The sequence below is a fragment of the Bicyclus anynana genome, chromosome 10 (assembly GCF_947172395.1).
Source record: "Bicyclus anynana chromosome 10, ilBicAnyn1.1, whole genome shotgun sequence".
Classification (NCBI taxonomy): Eukaryota; Metazoa; Arthropoda; class Insecta; order Lepidoptera; family Nymphalidae; genus Bicyclus; species Bicyclus anynana.
Window position 1 is genome coordinate 6,925,455 of NC_069092.1, and position 16,244 is coordinate 6,941,698.

The window sequence follows — 16,244 nt, forward strand, 5'->3', positions numbered from 1 at the left end:
AGAATTTAACCACCAACGTCTAATGAATGTATTTATTTACAGTATAATAAGTAACTCTTAAGATGTAAGCTTGTCTTTCATTATCTACTCGTACGTTATCAGCCTATGTTAATAAGGGGATATGGAGCTTAAATTCACCACACTGCTCTGGTCTATCTTTAAAATTCAATAATTTGTGACCGTTTCCACCACTCCTTGATACGAATAGTTACGAAGGGCATCGCACAAAAGCTCTCGTTGTTGCTCTTGAAAGAAATGTTTACTACCTTGATTTTATTGTAAGGGATATTTCGACATAACCACTACCTATAATGTTAAATTAATATTAATAGTTTTCCTTTCACCACCGTCACGTTGCACCGAGATGGAATAACATTACAGTTGAAATTTGGCGCTATTTATTAAGTCTTTAAAGTAAACTATTTTCTACAAACCAAGTTCGTACAATCTCATTCATATCGTCGTTATCAACCCATATACGGCTCACTGCTGAGCTCGAGTCTCCTCTCAGAATGAGAGGGGTTAGGCCAATAGTCCACTACGCTGGCCCAATGCGGATTGGCTGATTTCACACACGCAGAGAATTAAGAAATTTTCTGGTGTGCAGGTTTCCTCACGATGTTTTCCTTCACCGATTGAGACACGTGATATTTCATTTCTTAAAATGCACACAACTGAAAAGTTGGAGGTGTATGCCCCGGACAGGATTCGAACCCACACCCTCCGGAATCGGAGGCAGAGGTCATATCCACTGGGCTATCACGGCTCTCGCCTCATTCATATGGAACAAACAAATTTTAGAATGTTTTACAGTATAACGATCTATATACCTTTCTTGAAATTTAAAACTCGAATTTTATTCGGCATTTGTTAAATCTATGAATGAACAAGTTCTTTAAAAACACGACTCTCATTTATTAAATTTTGCAAAAATATATTTAGCAACTAATAAAAATGTTTATGTTACTTTTCTACCAGGTAACAAGAATCATTAAATAAACGGCTTACTAGTTATTCCAAAAAGCGATCTAGGTGTATCATTATATTATTACAAACATAACAACCTCATACCTAATAATATGCGCTATGCCCTAGTTTTATTCTACCTACTTACGTATCTATATGCCGAAATATTAGCACAAGACATTGGTTAATACATAGAATGAATCATCTGAAATGAAGGAAACGAAAGCCACATAAGTCAAGTCCAGAATGTAGTTTGTTCTTATTTAGTTTAAATTATTTCGTCACATCCCGTTACAAAAATGAACTGGGCTGGTTAGAAATAAACAAAATGTAGAACTGCGATAAATAACGTTACAAAAGTAGTAATCTACAACAAATTAATTTTATTACATTCTGCAATAAATGGTCATACGAGTGTCAGTATAGAATATTAGTCAGGTTTTCAAGGAAAACAAATAGATTTTGTTGATCATTTTGGGTAGTTATATCCTAACTAAAATGCGAATGCGAGTTTGTTTGTTACGCTTTCACGCCTAAATTACTAACCTATTTTAAAATTCTTTCTCCAATGGAAAGCTACATTATTAGAGAGTAACATAAATAGGCTGTATTTTATCCCCGTATTCCGTCCCATGGGAACAGGGACTACGCGGGTGAAATTACTTGTCGTCCGCTTGTAAGTTATTTCAATTACTACTTAGTAATTGAATATATTATATTATATATAAGCGCGAGATTTACTTCTAGCTTACAAGTGGACTCTGAGAGTGCATTCTATCTGCATTGTAGTAGATATAGGTATCTACTACAATGCAGATAAATTATGGTTACTGGTATTTAAAATCGTTTAAATATTCCTGCACATATATTGTGCAAGACTTTCGCACCAACTATCGATTAAATAGCATCTACTCCATATTTGATCGACCGTGGGATTTGCTTGTCCAAATCCATTCGAGGTGAAATAGATTTTAATTAACTGAAGGCCATTAAAATTTGAAAATTAAAAAGTACGACAACAAGGTTATGTATCTACATTCGAGTAGGTACAAAACAACGAATAGAAGCGGGTATACTAGGAAGGTTGTTGCTAACTAAATTTATATTATTAGCAGTTTTTTTTATATAAAATGATAACATATAACAAAAAGTTTCAAATCTGACGACCTCTCTGACGTAGTAGGTAATTAGTTTTAAAAGATCTGAGTTTGATTACCAACTCAGGTTAATAAAGTTTTTTATGTCTTATACATAAACGGCTAAAAACTCTGTTTGTCTTATAGCTTTCTTGCTATGGGTTGCTTGCGTAACTGTCAAAGCGAAACTTGGTGTCTGCTAATTTTCTCAAATACCATTTAACGTTCCGGTATGATACCTTTTAGAAATTAGTCACAGGTATACGACAAATAAAAGCTACTCCTTCCAAGTTAGCGTGACCGTCTGCATAATTAATATCAGATGAGATATCTGTCAGACAGAGTCTGTGATAGCCCAGTGGATATAACCTCTGCCTCCGATTCCGAATGGCATAGGTTCAAATCCGGTCCGGAGCATGCACCTCTAATTCTTTAGTTGTGTTTAAGAAATTAAATATTACGTGTTTCAAACGGTGAAGGAAAAACATCGTGAGGAAACCTGCATAACTGAGAATTTTCTTAATTCTTTACGAGTGTGAAGTCTGCCAATCCACATTGAGCCAGTGTAGAGGAGACTCGCGCTCAGCAGTGAGCAAAATATGTGTTGATAACGATGATCTGTCAAGCGTTAACTTATAAAACAATCAATAAAGAATACTTGCCTGAAAAATACTTGTAGGTAGTGGTCTAGAAAATAAATGAAGGGTGTTGTAAGGAACGCACTGTGAAGGCAACTAACCATATTACCAACAAACGTCCGCGTTCCTTGGATTTCTCGCTACATTGCTTTACCTATATACAGGCGTAACTGCGAAAAATATTTTTTTTTCAACTTAAACCACTTCTGAAACTTTAATCATTTATTGTTATTTCAAAAGTTGTTATTTTGTTTTTCACCATGTTGTTAATATAAACTAAAAACTAAACTATTCAAAAAATGTTTAAAACATTTATTTTGTGCAACATATAAAAATTACTGCTAGTTTCTTTGTTAAATTTTTTGCTTTTGACATTTAACTACGTAATAATAGTTGCATTGTTTATTTGAAGAAAGCTCGGACTTTCCTTGTATATTAACTAACAATGGAGAATTAAGAATAATATACTTTTGTTCTATCTAGACAGAAAGGGATTGCGTCAGAGAACCGTTAAACCGAGACACGGAAGCGATTACAAGTAGGCTGGTATGCAAAATTGTAATATTTAAAATGTATTGAAATAAGCGGCCAAGATATTATACGTAAGCGCTTGTAGTCTAGATTCTAAATAATGCAAAATATTTATTTTTATATTTTTAACAAATACGACAATGTTAATAACTATTTAAAAATATATTTCACTAGCATAACCGCACTTTAGCACTTTCACCCGCGTACTTCACGTTCCAGTGGGAATACGGTAATAAAATATTGCCTATGTTATTCCTTGTTAACATAGGTTTCCATTAGTGAAAGGTAAAATTAGGTGGACCTAGGACATCAAGCGGATCGCAGGAAACCGCGGGATGCTGGCGGCTCGGAACCATTATGCTTGGAGGTCCATGCAAGAGGCCTATGTGCAACAGTGGACGTCTATCGGCTGATAATGATGATTAGTGTATGAATTTTTCAAATCTGTCGAGTAGAGCCTATTCAATACAAATAAACAATCAAATTTTTCCACTTCCTTCTTCCACAATTAGTATACCACAAACATTATTTAAATGTAAACATGTAGCACTGTTAAAAACATATGAGAAGCAATTTCTCATATACTTCTTTTTTTTGGTAAGTATGAGTATGTATCACATCCATTTTAAATAACAATTTTAGTATTTTGGGTGCAAGTAATTTATATCCCAGAACAATGATTGAAGGATCTACTGACTAAAGAACTAATGGACTAAAAGGCTACTTTAATGGACAAAATAGCCATTTAAGCGTGATCTAGATTTTTTTATGTTAAGTGGCACAACATCCCATGTTATATGCTGAGATAAAATATTCGTATATTAAACCGTAAATGAATTCGAACTGCTTATGTTTGACTTTCACGAGACTCAAAAATAACCTTCAAAAACGCTTTAAAAACTTAACCAACTTCCTGGTTCAATGGCAAGATGGTTTTAAATTACACATACAACGAATAGGGCTGGCAGTTAAAAAACTTAAGCCACACAACTAGACGACATCAGAGTAAAATAAACGAATACAAAACGTTGTCTTAGTTTAATATTAATACAACTATATATTTTTTGACCATCAAACTTTAAATATTGGATAGAAGCAGGCGTTACTTTGCGGAAGTTCATCATGATTATATAATGATTTATTTATTTTGCTAGAGATATTTTGGAGATGTTGACTCTACAACGTGCAATTGCAAAGTAACACGTTGTAGAGTCAACATCTTCTGAGGATGCTCCGGTTTCGGGGTGAAACGTACGTAGAGAGTATTTTGTCGGACCTGGGTGACGTTGTCGCATGGGTTCGTCGATTTTTCGCGGATGATAGCAAAATAAATAAATCATTATATAATCAAACTTTACTCAACAGACTGAACCTTAAATGCCTGTGTAATTAACAATAATAAACGCATTGAAAAAATTACCTGTCATTTTCCGGATGCCTGATAACCCTAACTACGATGAACAAGAACATGTCGTAGAGGTCACCAGGGTCAAGAGAAGCGTCCGACATCGATTTTAGCGAAAGTGAGACGCAAAAGCGATTTACCCATAAATTGAAATGTCAAAATAACCATAACTTCGCCATAAAAGCTAAAGCATAAGCAATATTTTTCCAAATACTTTGAATCTAATATCTACAACAAATCGATAAAAAGGAATTTATTGATATGAGTAATAAAAGTGATAATATTTTTCATTAATAGTAAAAATATCTACATTCACTAATAAAACAATGTCGTATATATCTAGCTGTTTTCACATCACATTAAATTATTGTTTTTTATTGAATTGCTTAGGAACATATTTCAGGTTATCTATAAAAATAAAACATTTCTTATACGGTATGGACAAATATATTAGTCAAGTTGTTGTCATAATAAAATATCATGGTGCAAGTTGTAAGGCAAGACACAAGGTACAAAAAATATCAATAAATATGTAAACCGAATCTTTCTTTATCGAGATTTATAGAACTTAATTAAACCAGTTGTAGTCCTTTAAAAAAATCGTCATACAAAGTTCATATCGATATAATTATATTACAACAGTTTCCCATGTCTTGTTTATCTGTAATTAAAGTGGTTGCCATACTCGCATAAGCAACATTGCTTTTTCGTTAAAATTTTCATGGTGTTGTTTAACACCATAACAACGATGCTTCATAGTACATTTTGCAAACGCTAGTAGTGAATGTTTTTAGCTTGTCACATTTTTTTTTATATGAAGTCACATGTTAAAAAAACAGTATCTTGTCGGGAACAACTTCACTGGCGTGTTGGAAGAAACCGTATATTATCGCCGCGTTACAACGACTTGCGGTACGGGCGGTTTCAGTGTGCTCGAGGCGTTCGAGCCGTCCACATCTCTTGTCTTGTCAAAGGATCCTTTAACCCTACACACATCGTTCACAAGTACGTGACTTCACTCAAGGTCATTCTCTGCCATTCTAGGGCATTCTTATTTTGGTTACAGTTTGATTTGTTAATTAAGTTGTCCTGACAAGTGTTGTGAATCATAACCTTTGTTCGACATTAGTTTTCTTATATTTGTAATCACTTTTGAGTCCTATAATACGTATAGGTAATATAATATCATATGAATATGTTACGAAACATGTATGAACAAATAGTAGGTATGACATCAGTACAGAATAATTGCAAAATAAAAATAGAATACGATAGCCTTCAACATTGTTATTAGTTAAAAAAGAAACTAAAAACTGACGCTCAAGTGAATGCTTTATTAGATTTCGCTCATTAATTTTGATTCACAATTTCGCACGTGCAAGCGAAAAATACCCAATTATTTCACTTAAGTGAGCAATCCTTACTAAATAACAAATATTTCACTAGTAAAATTTTCGTAATTTCAAAAAGCCTAAATTTCATTTTGGCATTATACAATATCTTTAAAATTCTTCGATATACAGGGGCATTTCTGGTTTTATACAACTTTGAATATATTATTTATTTACAATGTATGTATATCAGCCGTTATGTGTGTCAAAATATTTAAATATATAATTTACTACTCTTACACAAACGATTGAATCAGTTCCTTAGACTCAACGTTTACCTAGATAGTCTTCAAGAACTGTTTAGTGATGAGCCGTGAATACTGAATATCATAATTAACATAACTTTCGTAACTCGTAATCAGAGGTAATAAATGATAAACACATAAATTAGATAACGCAATTATTTGCTAGCCCCAACTAACGTAATCTCTTCGGTAACTAGAAATGTGTAGCTCAAGGTATAACGATTTGATTGATGTTTGAACGAGTAGGACCTAAATAGAAATTTAGAACGTAAATAATATTGTAATAATGCGGAAAACTGTTTCTTTCATTTTCATGTTGTCAAACTTCAAGATATGAAATTTTGGATGGGCCTATGATTTGGTTTTTCCAAGAAATTGTGATTGGTCAAGTCAAGTAGTACACTCCTTTCCCTAGGTAGCACGTTACGTTTTCATCTGATATGCCGCTATGCAGGCTACAGACCTTCAGTTTTAACTGAATAGTCTGCGAACTGTTCAGTTAAAACTGTTTAGGCCAGGAGTTCCCAAAGTGGGGGTCATGACCCAGAGGTGGGTCGCGAACGAATACTAAGTAGGCCCTAAAACATAAGGTAACTCGACCGATCGGGCTAACAGCCGGCCACGGATTAACTATAACTAAAGTTGTAAATTACAATATTTACTTAGTGTTGTCTGTGATGATACAATAGAAAAAAACAAGTACTTTAAAACCAAGGACGTTCCATCCTGAAACAAACTCTCAATCGTTCCACTGAGCTGAGTGAGTAAAACTGAGCAGTTATAACTGGAGGTATACCGGCATAGTGTCAAACATTAATCTGACCGTGAGCGTTACAAAATTTTGGTAACGTCGGTAGGATCCCAACTTTGGCCGTTTTGTTAAGTGGGTCGGAGCCGAGTTAGGGAATCACTGGCTTAGGCAAAACTGTATAATTAAAACTGAGCAGTTAAAACTGGAGGCCTATAAACATTCCATATACATTATCACCCTAGTTCACCAACCCGCTGCGTCATTTAAGCTCTAAATCCCCTCTCTATATATCCTGCGGTGAGTCATTAAAATGAGCTGATAATAATCAACATTGGACGGTGATAAGAAGCTTTCCGTTAATTGCTGGATCAAGGGTCGGATACAGAAGGCATTCTTGAGATTGTGAGGTTCCTCGTTCTAGATCGCTGACCCGCAGCGAGAAGATTGAGTTTTTTTTTATAAATTTTAATAGTGTTTTGTTTTATTATATTTTATACTTTTTTTTTAGGCTGACTTTTTTTATGTCTGACTCTAAATTAACAGTCATGGTTTATTTACCTTTATTCTTGTATACTTATTTGACTTAGATGTCTATAGATAAGTATAGAAAATTCAACCTCGCATTCTGTATTAATCAATTTGTGATCAAACAAAAAACTTATCATGCTCGCATTTGCCGATTGCTATGGCCTTAGAAATTAACTTTGTAGGTGAATTGTGTCAATAGTAAAAGAAAAACAACGCTGTTGGGAAAACAACCAACACACAACTGCTGTGTAGTACATAGCACTGCTAGATTTAATTATGCATTAAGTATATGCAGGAAGTTAATTTTAACCTAAACTATTAAATGCTACCTATTTAAATATTTGTTCAAGCTATAATGAACTCTATTATGACTGACAAGTTACTTTGTTTCTTTTTGTTGTATTAATCGCAGACATTGGCAATGAGAATGGTCTAAACCGTCACGCCTTTTTATTTTGTTGTAAGGTCATGTAGTGAAAAGTAAGTTAGCAATAACAAATTATATCATTTACCCGCCATACCTAAAATATGCTTCGCAGCCTAAAAAGCTCTACCTTTATGGCTTGAAGCATCATGTCGGCACCTTATACGATCTACTGTACCTTGAGAAAACATTTTCGCATCGGAAAATAAAACATTATCTTTAATTTTTGACCACACATATTTTTGATAAACAAAGACACTTGTTTTTTGGTAATAACTGAGTAAGTTAACTGTGTACCTACTATGTATTAGCATAATAACATAATAATATACATACTTACATATTCAAACATTTATTTTAACAAGGTATCAAAAACATCAACAAAAAAGGGACTGACGTATTCCATTATTTATTTACATAAATTCCACTCTTATCATGTAACAACACATTGATTCGATATTACAAGTATATTCATTATCATCATCATTGACAACCCATATTCGGCTCACCGTTGAGCACGAGTCTCTTCTCAGAGTTAGACCAATAGTCCACCACGCTGGCCCAATGCGGATTGGCAGACTTCACACACCTAGAGTATTATGAAAATTCTCAGGTTTCCTCCTTCAACGTTTGAGACAAGTGATATTTAATTTCTAAAAATGCACTTAACTGAAATGTTTAAGGTGCATGTCCCGGACCGGATTCGAACCTACGCCCTCCGAATCGAAGGCAGAGGTCATATCCACTGGGCTATCACGTCTCTATCGTTAATAACAAGTATATTACAAAAAGAAAATACAATACCGAAACAGTTTTGATTTATTTAAAAAGTCGGCTTAAATTACGTGCGAATATTTTCGAAACATGCTCGACTAATTTCGAACCCATAACGCGGTTTTAAATATAACTATGCTTATGCAAAAACTTAATTAAAAAATATAAAAAATTAAATTAAGCAATATAAAAAATTACTCTTACCGCATAATATAAGCATCCAAATCTCCATGATAACAAATTATAACCAACATTCAATGCTCCAAAAAAATATTCAAACAACTTTTCATTCAAAACCAGCGTGTTTACGTAAATATCGGTTTTATAATCGTAACCGATAGTCGAACTCGCATGCGAGTGTCGCGCCTCGCGTAAGAAGTGACTTTAAATGCATCAACTCTTTAGCGCGCAACGGCCCGGCTTCGGAGCCTGCTTACTTTTCACGCGTTACAACTTAGAGCGATTCCCCATTAGTGCGTTGCATTACGTTGCGACGTCGTTGCGTCGATACTGCCATTTTCCATATAATTTAAACTAGCGGACGCCCGCGACTTCGTCCGCGTGGAATTTAGTTTTTCACAAATCCCTCGGGAACTAAGGATTTTTCCGAGATAAAAAGTAGTCTATGTGTTAATCCAGGCTATGATATATCTTGATACCAAATTTCAGCTAAATCGCTTCAGTAGTAGCGGCTTTTTAAAGTAACAAACATCCAAACATCCAGACATGCATCCAAACATCCATACAAACTTTCGCGTTTATAATATTAGTAGGACTAGCAGAACTCCGCAGTTTCACTCGCGAAGTTCCCATTCGCGTGGGAAATCTGAAATAAACTTTGTTCTGTTTTACTCCCTGATACTGTGGTTTCCATTGGTGATTTTTTAAAAATCGGTTGAGTAGTTTTTAATTTATTCGGTAGATACAAAAATAAAAAATTTTCATCTTTGTAATATATGTGAAAATACATGCCACATTAAAGCGTTGAACCGCGCGACTTTTCCACATAGTTCCGTTGCTACGGCGGACAGTGTTTGTCGTCCTCTTGCACTGCGACTTCGTGCGCTGGTGTAGCATACAATGCGTTGATCCGTTGCTACGCAATGCGACACGCTAATGAGGCATCTCCCTTACATGTTACAATCGTTGACTCATTCATTGTTTGTTCAAACAACTGTCCGGTTAGGAAAATATTGCCAATATTATCTTGATTGAAACTTTAGATTATTATTAAGCTGCTAATTCTAATTATTTTTTAATTTTTACTTATATAAAGCAGCACACCGGATTTCCCGGTTTGTGACATTTAAGCCTCTTCCAGCTGTTTTGATTCTTCTTTTCTTTGTCTTGCTTTTCTTATTAGTTAACTTTGTAAAATGATGCATCGTCTAATCAGACGTCGTCAGCATACATTTAGAACTACCTACGTATAAATTAAACTTCATTTATCAAAACAAAATTTAAAAACTCAAAACGCAAACATGATTTTTTTTCGCATTCTCTGAAGAAACCACATAAAAAAAATATTTTTTTATTTATTAATAAATTGTATGTAGCTACTGTGTCGCTAACTATGGGCTTCATAATAAGGCTCAGAGTCACACATTGGGCGAAGGAACAAGCCATGTTAGCAGTATCTCTGCGTGATCGAATCAGAAATCAGGAGATCCGCAGAAGTTACCAACCAAAGTAACCAAAGTTATAATAACCAAAGTTACCAACATAGCTGAACGAGTCACGTAGCTGAAGTGGCAATGGGTACGGCACATAGTTCGAAGAGCTGATGGACGTTAAGGTCCCAAGGTGCTAGAATGGCATCCCCGCACTAATAAGCGCAGTGTTAGTCGACGTTCTGACTGACGAATTTAAGCGAGTCGCAGGGATTAGCTGTATGCAGGCGGCTCAGAATCGTGATGTGTGGAAGTTTCTACAAAAGGCCTATGTCCTGTAGTTGAGGTCCATTGGCCGATATGATAATGATGACGTACCTAATTAAACTTAGGATGCAGCAAAAATACATACAATGAAAATTTATATTCAAAATTATCACGTGTCATCCGGTGGACGTCTACTGCGGGAAATAAGAACGACGCGGGTGAAACTGCGGGACGTCTGATAGTTATTTTATACATTATCGTATGCACCTATCATATCTATATACCTTCCATTTACCTTTCCATAGATGTATACAACAAAACATTGCTAGTAATACTTCGCTCCCACGATTAATTTAGCGCTGAGGACAATGCTAGACGTCAGAATTATGAATTGGCATTGTTACATGCTGGTCAAAAAGACAAATGTTATAAACAGTTTTGTTTGGTCCATTAAGCGAATAACCTTGAGCAATCAAAAACTTGTACAGCTGATAATTATCAGTAATCGAATTTACAGATAATATGATTAGATCTACATAGAGAGACTGTGCTCGCCCGAGCTTCCTAATACAAGCTAAAAGTTCGTCAAGCCATGCCTCTACCATTTATATTTAGTAACCTTATGCTACTAAAGTGAGCGTCGACTCGGGACAAGTTTTCTCATATTACTATGTCGAGGAAAATGATAAATACGCTCTAAATGGATGGCTGAGGGTTTGGAACCTTGATGCATACTCGTATTACTTCCAAAGGCACCATGATCCACATTTAGCTTCCGAATTATTACGGTATGACTACTTCTAGCAGGACAAAATTTTGAATTTTACAAAATAAAGTATGTCTCAGGAGCTATTCCATCCTTCGCTTCTTTACCATTGTACCGCAAGATATCGGACGGATTTCATACCTATGTGCTTGATGTCCCTAGGACTCATAGAAAACGCTCTGCGTCTTCTTTTCTCGTACGCACGACTAGGGTTTGGAGTATCCTTCCCGTGTCTATATTTCCTGAGTCTTATAACTGGGTATCTTTAAAATAAAAGTAAATAGGCATCTTCTAGGCAAGCGTGTCTCATTTTAGACTATATCTACACTTACCATTAGGTTAGATCATGATCGTACGCGAGCCTATTTTGCATGAAAAAAGGGATGTCATGCATAATATCCAAATTCTTACACCCGTCCAATTCATATCACAAGAGATTTGAAGCCAAGTGCCGGTACAGTGAATAAACTTAGATATTTCGAGGCCCGTACCTCCGCCCGATCTCATCGGAAGTAGTTGACCAAACATCATTGAGAGAGCCTCTAATACTTGTAGATATGAATCAAGGTGAAAGTGAGTCGTCTGAAAGTTTATAAAGATCAGAAGCTGCTATACCGTCGGAAATTACGACTATTTGGCGTTTAACCATATTAGCAGTATATTGTACGAGTATAGTCCGTCTGATTATTTTTTTTGTTAAGAGTTTGTTGTTTAAAGTAGGTAGGTATACTATGACTTTAGATTTTGGTTGTCCTTGTTTATCCATGTAATTGCTTTGTTGGCTTAGTGGTCAGTCTTTGTAGCTTTTTCTTTTTTTATCTTTTACAAGTTAGCCATTGACTACAGTCTCATCTTATGGTAAGTCACTGCGCATACCACTGCGGAGGCCGTCAGAAGTCCTGGTAACGAATTCCTGAGTTAGACTATAAAAAGCAGAGCTTTTCTTTCTTCTTATCATATCCTCTGACATTAATCGTTGCTTAACAAAATCTATACCCGCATTTGAGTAGCAAGGGTCAAGCAAGCAGCAAGCTCCATATCCATCTACAAGGAGGGAGGTTCGGTCGGTAATCGGTAGGGCCGTTAAAATAGTATCAGCCTATTTTAATGTTAATCCGCACGCGCCTAACAAAACTAAAAGCAAAAGCGATTACTAAAGAAAATATATCGATTTAAAATGGTTTTGTTATAATTTATACTTGTATAAATGTATATACTTATACTTGGTATAAACGAGTATATTTTTAGAAAAAAAAACTATATGATCTTTGTCTTGACTAACATTATTTGAAGTATTAAGTATTAGAAAGAACTTTTTTAGCTCAAGAGTTGTACCAAGTAGCTTTACCAGTATTCTGAGTATTCAAAGACCAAACTATCTATTTTACTAGCCTAACACCCGCGTAGTCCCCGTTCCACAAACTACCTTTAAAATGTTATTATAGATAACAACTGATATAGTATTTCATCTTCTGGTAGTAGGTACATTTTATAACAAAGAATGATTGTAAACTTCCTGCTTTATGGCAATGATTCACGAGTCCTGACGCCTGTGCAACACCAGATTTTCTTTCATGGAACCAGGCTATCAAAATCTTATAGTAGGTAGTTTGTATAATTACTATATTATGAGCTTAAGTATTCATTTAATATCCTGTGTATATTTATCTAAAGCCTCTAGCAACTAATTTTTTTGTTTGGGCGTATTAATACATATATCCCACTAGATATAAGTTGCATAAGGTTTTTAACTAGGGTGTGCACTATAGATACAAAATATACATAGATTCAAAGTGATCTAGTTCGAGGCACCACCGATGTTTAAAAAAACATTTTCCACCTCTTACCTTCACGAGGTACCTAATCGTAATAATTATTTAAAAATAAATACAACCGACTCCAAAACATTACTAGGTAGAAAATATTTTAATGATATTTTTCCTTTTTAGTTTCGTGTGTACTTTAATGTTTCATCAATAAGTGTAAAAAATTAAATTCCTATGAAATTCATTCTAACATTTTTCATATCCTTCTAGAAGGAGAACCTCCTGAACCTCTGAAAGTCGAATGTTTTGTTTATGCTTTCTTGTTGGAAATACACTACTCAGCATTCAGCAGAATTAGACTGTGAATCTATAATTCTATACATACTAATAGTATATGTAAAGTTTGTGAAATTGTAGAGGGTTATCTCCAGAGATAACCCCTAAGATAGGTAAGTATGTCGACACTTTACTTGCTTTTGCAAAAAATCTAGAATAACAATGTTTTTACTCGTGTTTAACTTCACCGGAGTTTTACTCAGTTATATAACAATTTAGGTAGGTATATAGAATATAACATTATCTAGTTTACAAACCAGTTTTTAACTTTAAGTAACAAGATTATATTTTTATAGGATGTTCTTATTACTGAGTTGCAAAATTTAACCATATAGAGATAACTAGTTCTTCCATCGGCAAGTAATTCGATAAATTAGACTTGCACAATATTTAGTGAGTTTTTAATTTGCTTAGTAACATGTTTACTTAGTACGTTGGTATCGCCGTCTTTCTAAAGATAGTTTGCAAGTTGTAAAAATTGCAAAAATATAATTACACTATACCTAATTATCAATCGACGCAAGTCAGTTTAGGGAATTATACATCGCCGTGCTTCGCATAGTACGCATCGCATCAAACGGATTTCTAACAATACGGTAGTTAAAATCCGTATGTATAACTTTCTATACAAAAGAATACTACAATCCGTTTGATGCAATGCGTCCGATACGTATAAGATGCGGATCTGTGGACGTCTGTCATAAGCCGTCGATCCCTATCATTAATTCATCAAACATTAGGTAATACCCTAAGCAAATCAATACACATTAGGGTACAATAGTATTTTTTGTAAAATACTATTAAAAAGCCCTTAAAAAATTTAAGATAAAAAAAATTCAATACACATTGGAGCGGTGTGGTCCAAATCGTCTCTTACAAGGAGACTTAAGAGAAGGAGGAGAGGTCTCTTACAAATTGTAATAGGAGATGAGTATTACCCATCAAAGTATATGTATATTGCAATAAAAGGTATACAGAGAGTATAACACATATTTTTATTACATACTCGTATATGACATACATTTTTTGTATTTAATGCTACAGAAGTACTTTAAGGTTTTAACTATATTTACAAAAAGCATACTGACAAGGATTTTATCAATTAATAACAGAGTGTTATCATTCTCAAAAAGAGGTAACTTACTTATTTCGATAATTATGACTAAGTACAACATGTAGAGAGAGGTTTTATAGTTTTAATACATAGTTAGTAGAAATAATAACATAAAGTATATAATAAAATATAGTAGATGTATATACATACATAGTAGATGGATATATATATATATATATACATTATATAATTAATACATATAATGGTCGTTCCATAAAATAGTAGGGAAAAATAAAAAAAATTTGATCATTGGATCGTATAACAGTATAGTTTAGTACGATACAATTGACGCTGTTGAGGCAATATTTAAAGCGAAATATGTCTTGTTGAGTATAAATGATACGCAACGCCAATGCTCCTGGGACGCAATTGTAATAGTTAGGTACATGTCAGTATGTTTAAAACATATAATACAATTCTATTCAATAATAATAGCAGAAGTTCTACCGATCCCAAGTATTGTATAAACTAGATAAGGACACAATTACAAGACTGTAAATACACAATTGATACGTCGCAGCAACATAATTGAAACGTCGGAAAGAGCATAATATAATATAACCCAGAGCAAGGCCTATAGCTTTGTCTTTGAGTTTTTTTTTTATTCTTAAGTGTTTTAGAGATTAATTTAGCATGTACTTACATACTACCGGACAAAGGTCGCTTAAACTGTTAAAGTTACATCGAAATATATCAACGCGCGGTGGGAGAAGGAATTTGATATATAATTTTTCAGAATTACTTAATAGATGTTTTAACCAAAAAGTTTCAAAGTAAAATTTTTCAAATAATGAATTGAAAAAAACAGTAATATACAAATACATATTTAAATATTACAAAACCATGTTTTGACCTCGTAATATCTACGTTTTACATGAACAAAAACCGCTTAAGTATAATTGATTCTCCGTCATCTACGCAATCAACGTAAGCACATGTAGACAGATAGAGAAACAAAACCCATATTACATTTGTTGGTAACTCAATAGGTATGTTTGTTATTTCGTTTATCGTGTTTTGATGAATATATATGTATATGGGATTTGGATTTTAAGTAGAAATATTATATTATACGATACGATATAATGTAGATGAAGAAACCAAACTATACTTACATATTTTTATATAATTATATACTATAATCACATGTTTTTATCTGCAGAAATTGTAAAGGTTTAGGATGACATATGGGTATTAAAACAAATTTAACACAACAAGGAAATTTAAACAAGAGATCTCTAAACAGGTTTTCTTACAAGAATATTTCGTCAATCAGTTTCTTATCTATGACTCTGTGAGGTTGTGGTCTGTTCTGCTTCTTCCTTCGTCGGTAGAGCCTCGCGTTGAGAGGATAGAGCGCGGGAGACAGGGAACATCGCACGTTGAACCACCAGTCACACGACGCGACGCCCTGGGAGAATATCGTGCCATTGGGGCACAGGAACGAAGCTTGGCGACCGTCTATGTCGCAGTAGTGCCATGCTGAAAATAGAAAGTAATAGAAGTTAGTGAGATATAATGCAATAAAAATCCGTAGCAGGGAAGTAGTTCATAGCCAGCATGTGACATGGCCGAATTAAAGAGGTCAAAGTAGGC

The 16,244-nt window shown here is 34.4% G+C and overlaps 2 protein-coding genes across 2 annotated transcripts in view; both read right to left on the reverse strand.

Moving 5' to 3' along the window:
- The window catches only part of LOC112043642 (uncharacterized), a 35,017-nt gene extending 25,822 nt beyond the window's left edge, over positions 1-9,195 (reverse strand). The window contains exon 1 of the mRNA XM_024079150.2: positions 8,994-9,195. Coding sequence (XP_023934918.1) covers positions 8,994-9,021 — 28 coding nt within the window. The 5' untranslated portion in view covers positions 9,022-9,195. The remainder of the gene's footprint in view (positions 1-8,993) is intronic.
- A 5,315-nt stretch (positions 9,196-14,510) lies between these two features.
- Positions 14,511-16,244, reverse strand: part of LOC112043645 (uncharacterized) — a 31,941-nt gene continuing 30,207 nt past the window's right edge. Inside the window, exon 4 of the mRNA XM_024079157.2 lies at positions 14,511-16,130. Within this exon, the coding sequence (XP_023934925.1) occupies positions 15,901-16,130 (230 nt within the window). The 3' untranslated portion in view covers positions 14,511-15,900. The remainder of the gene's footprint in view (positions 16,131-16,244) is intronic.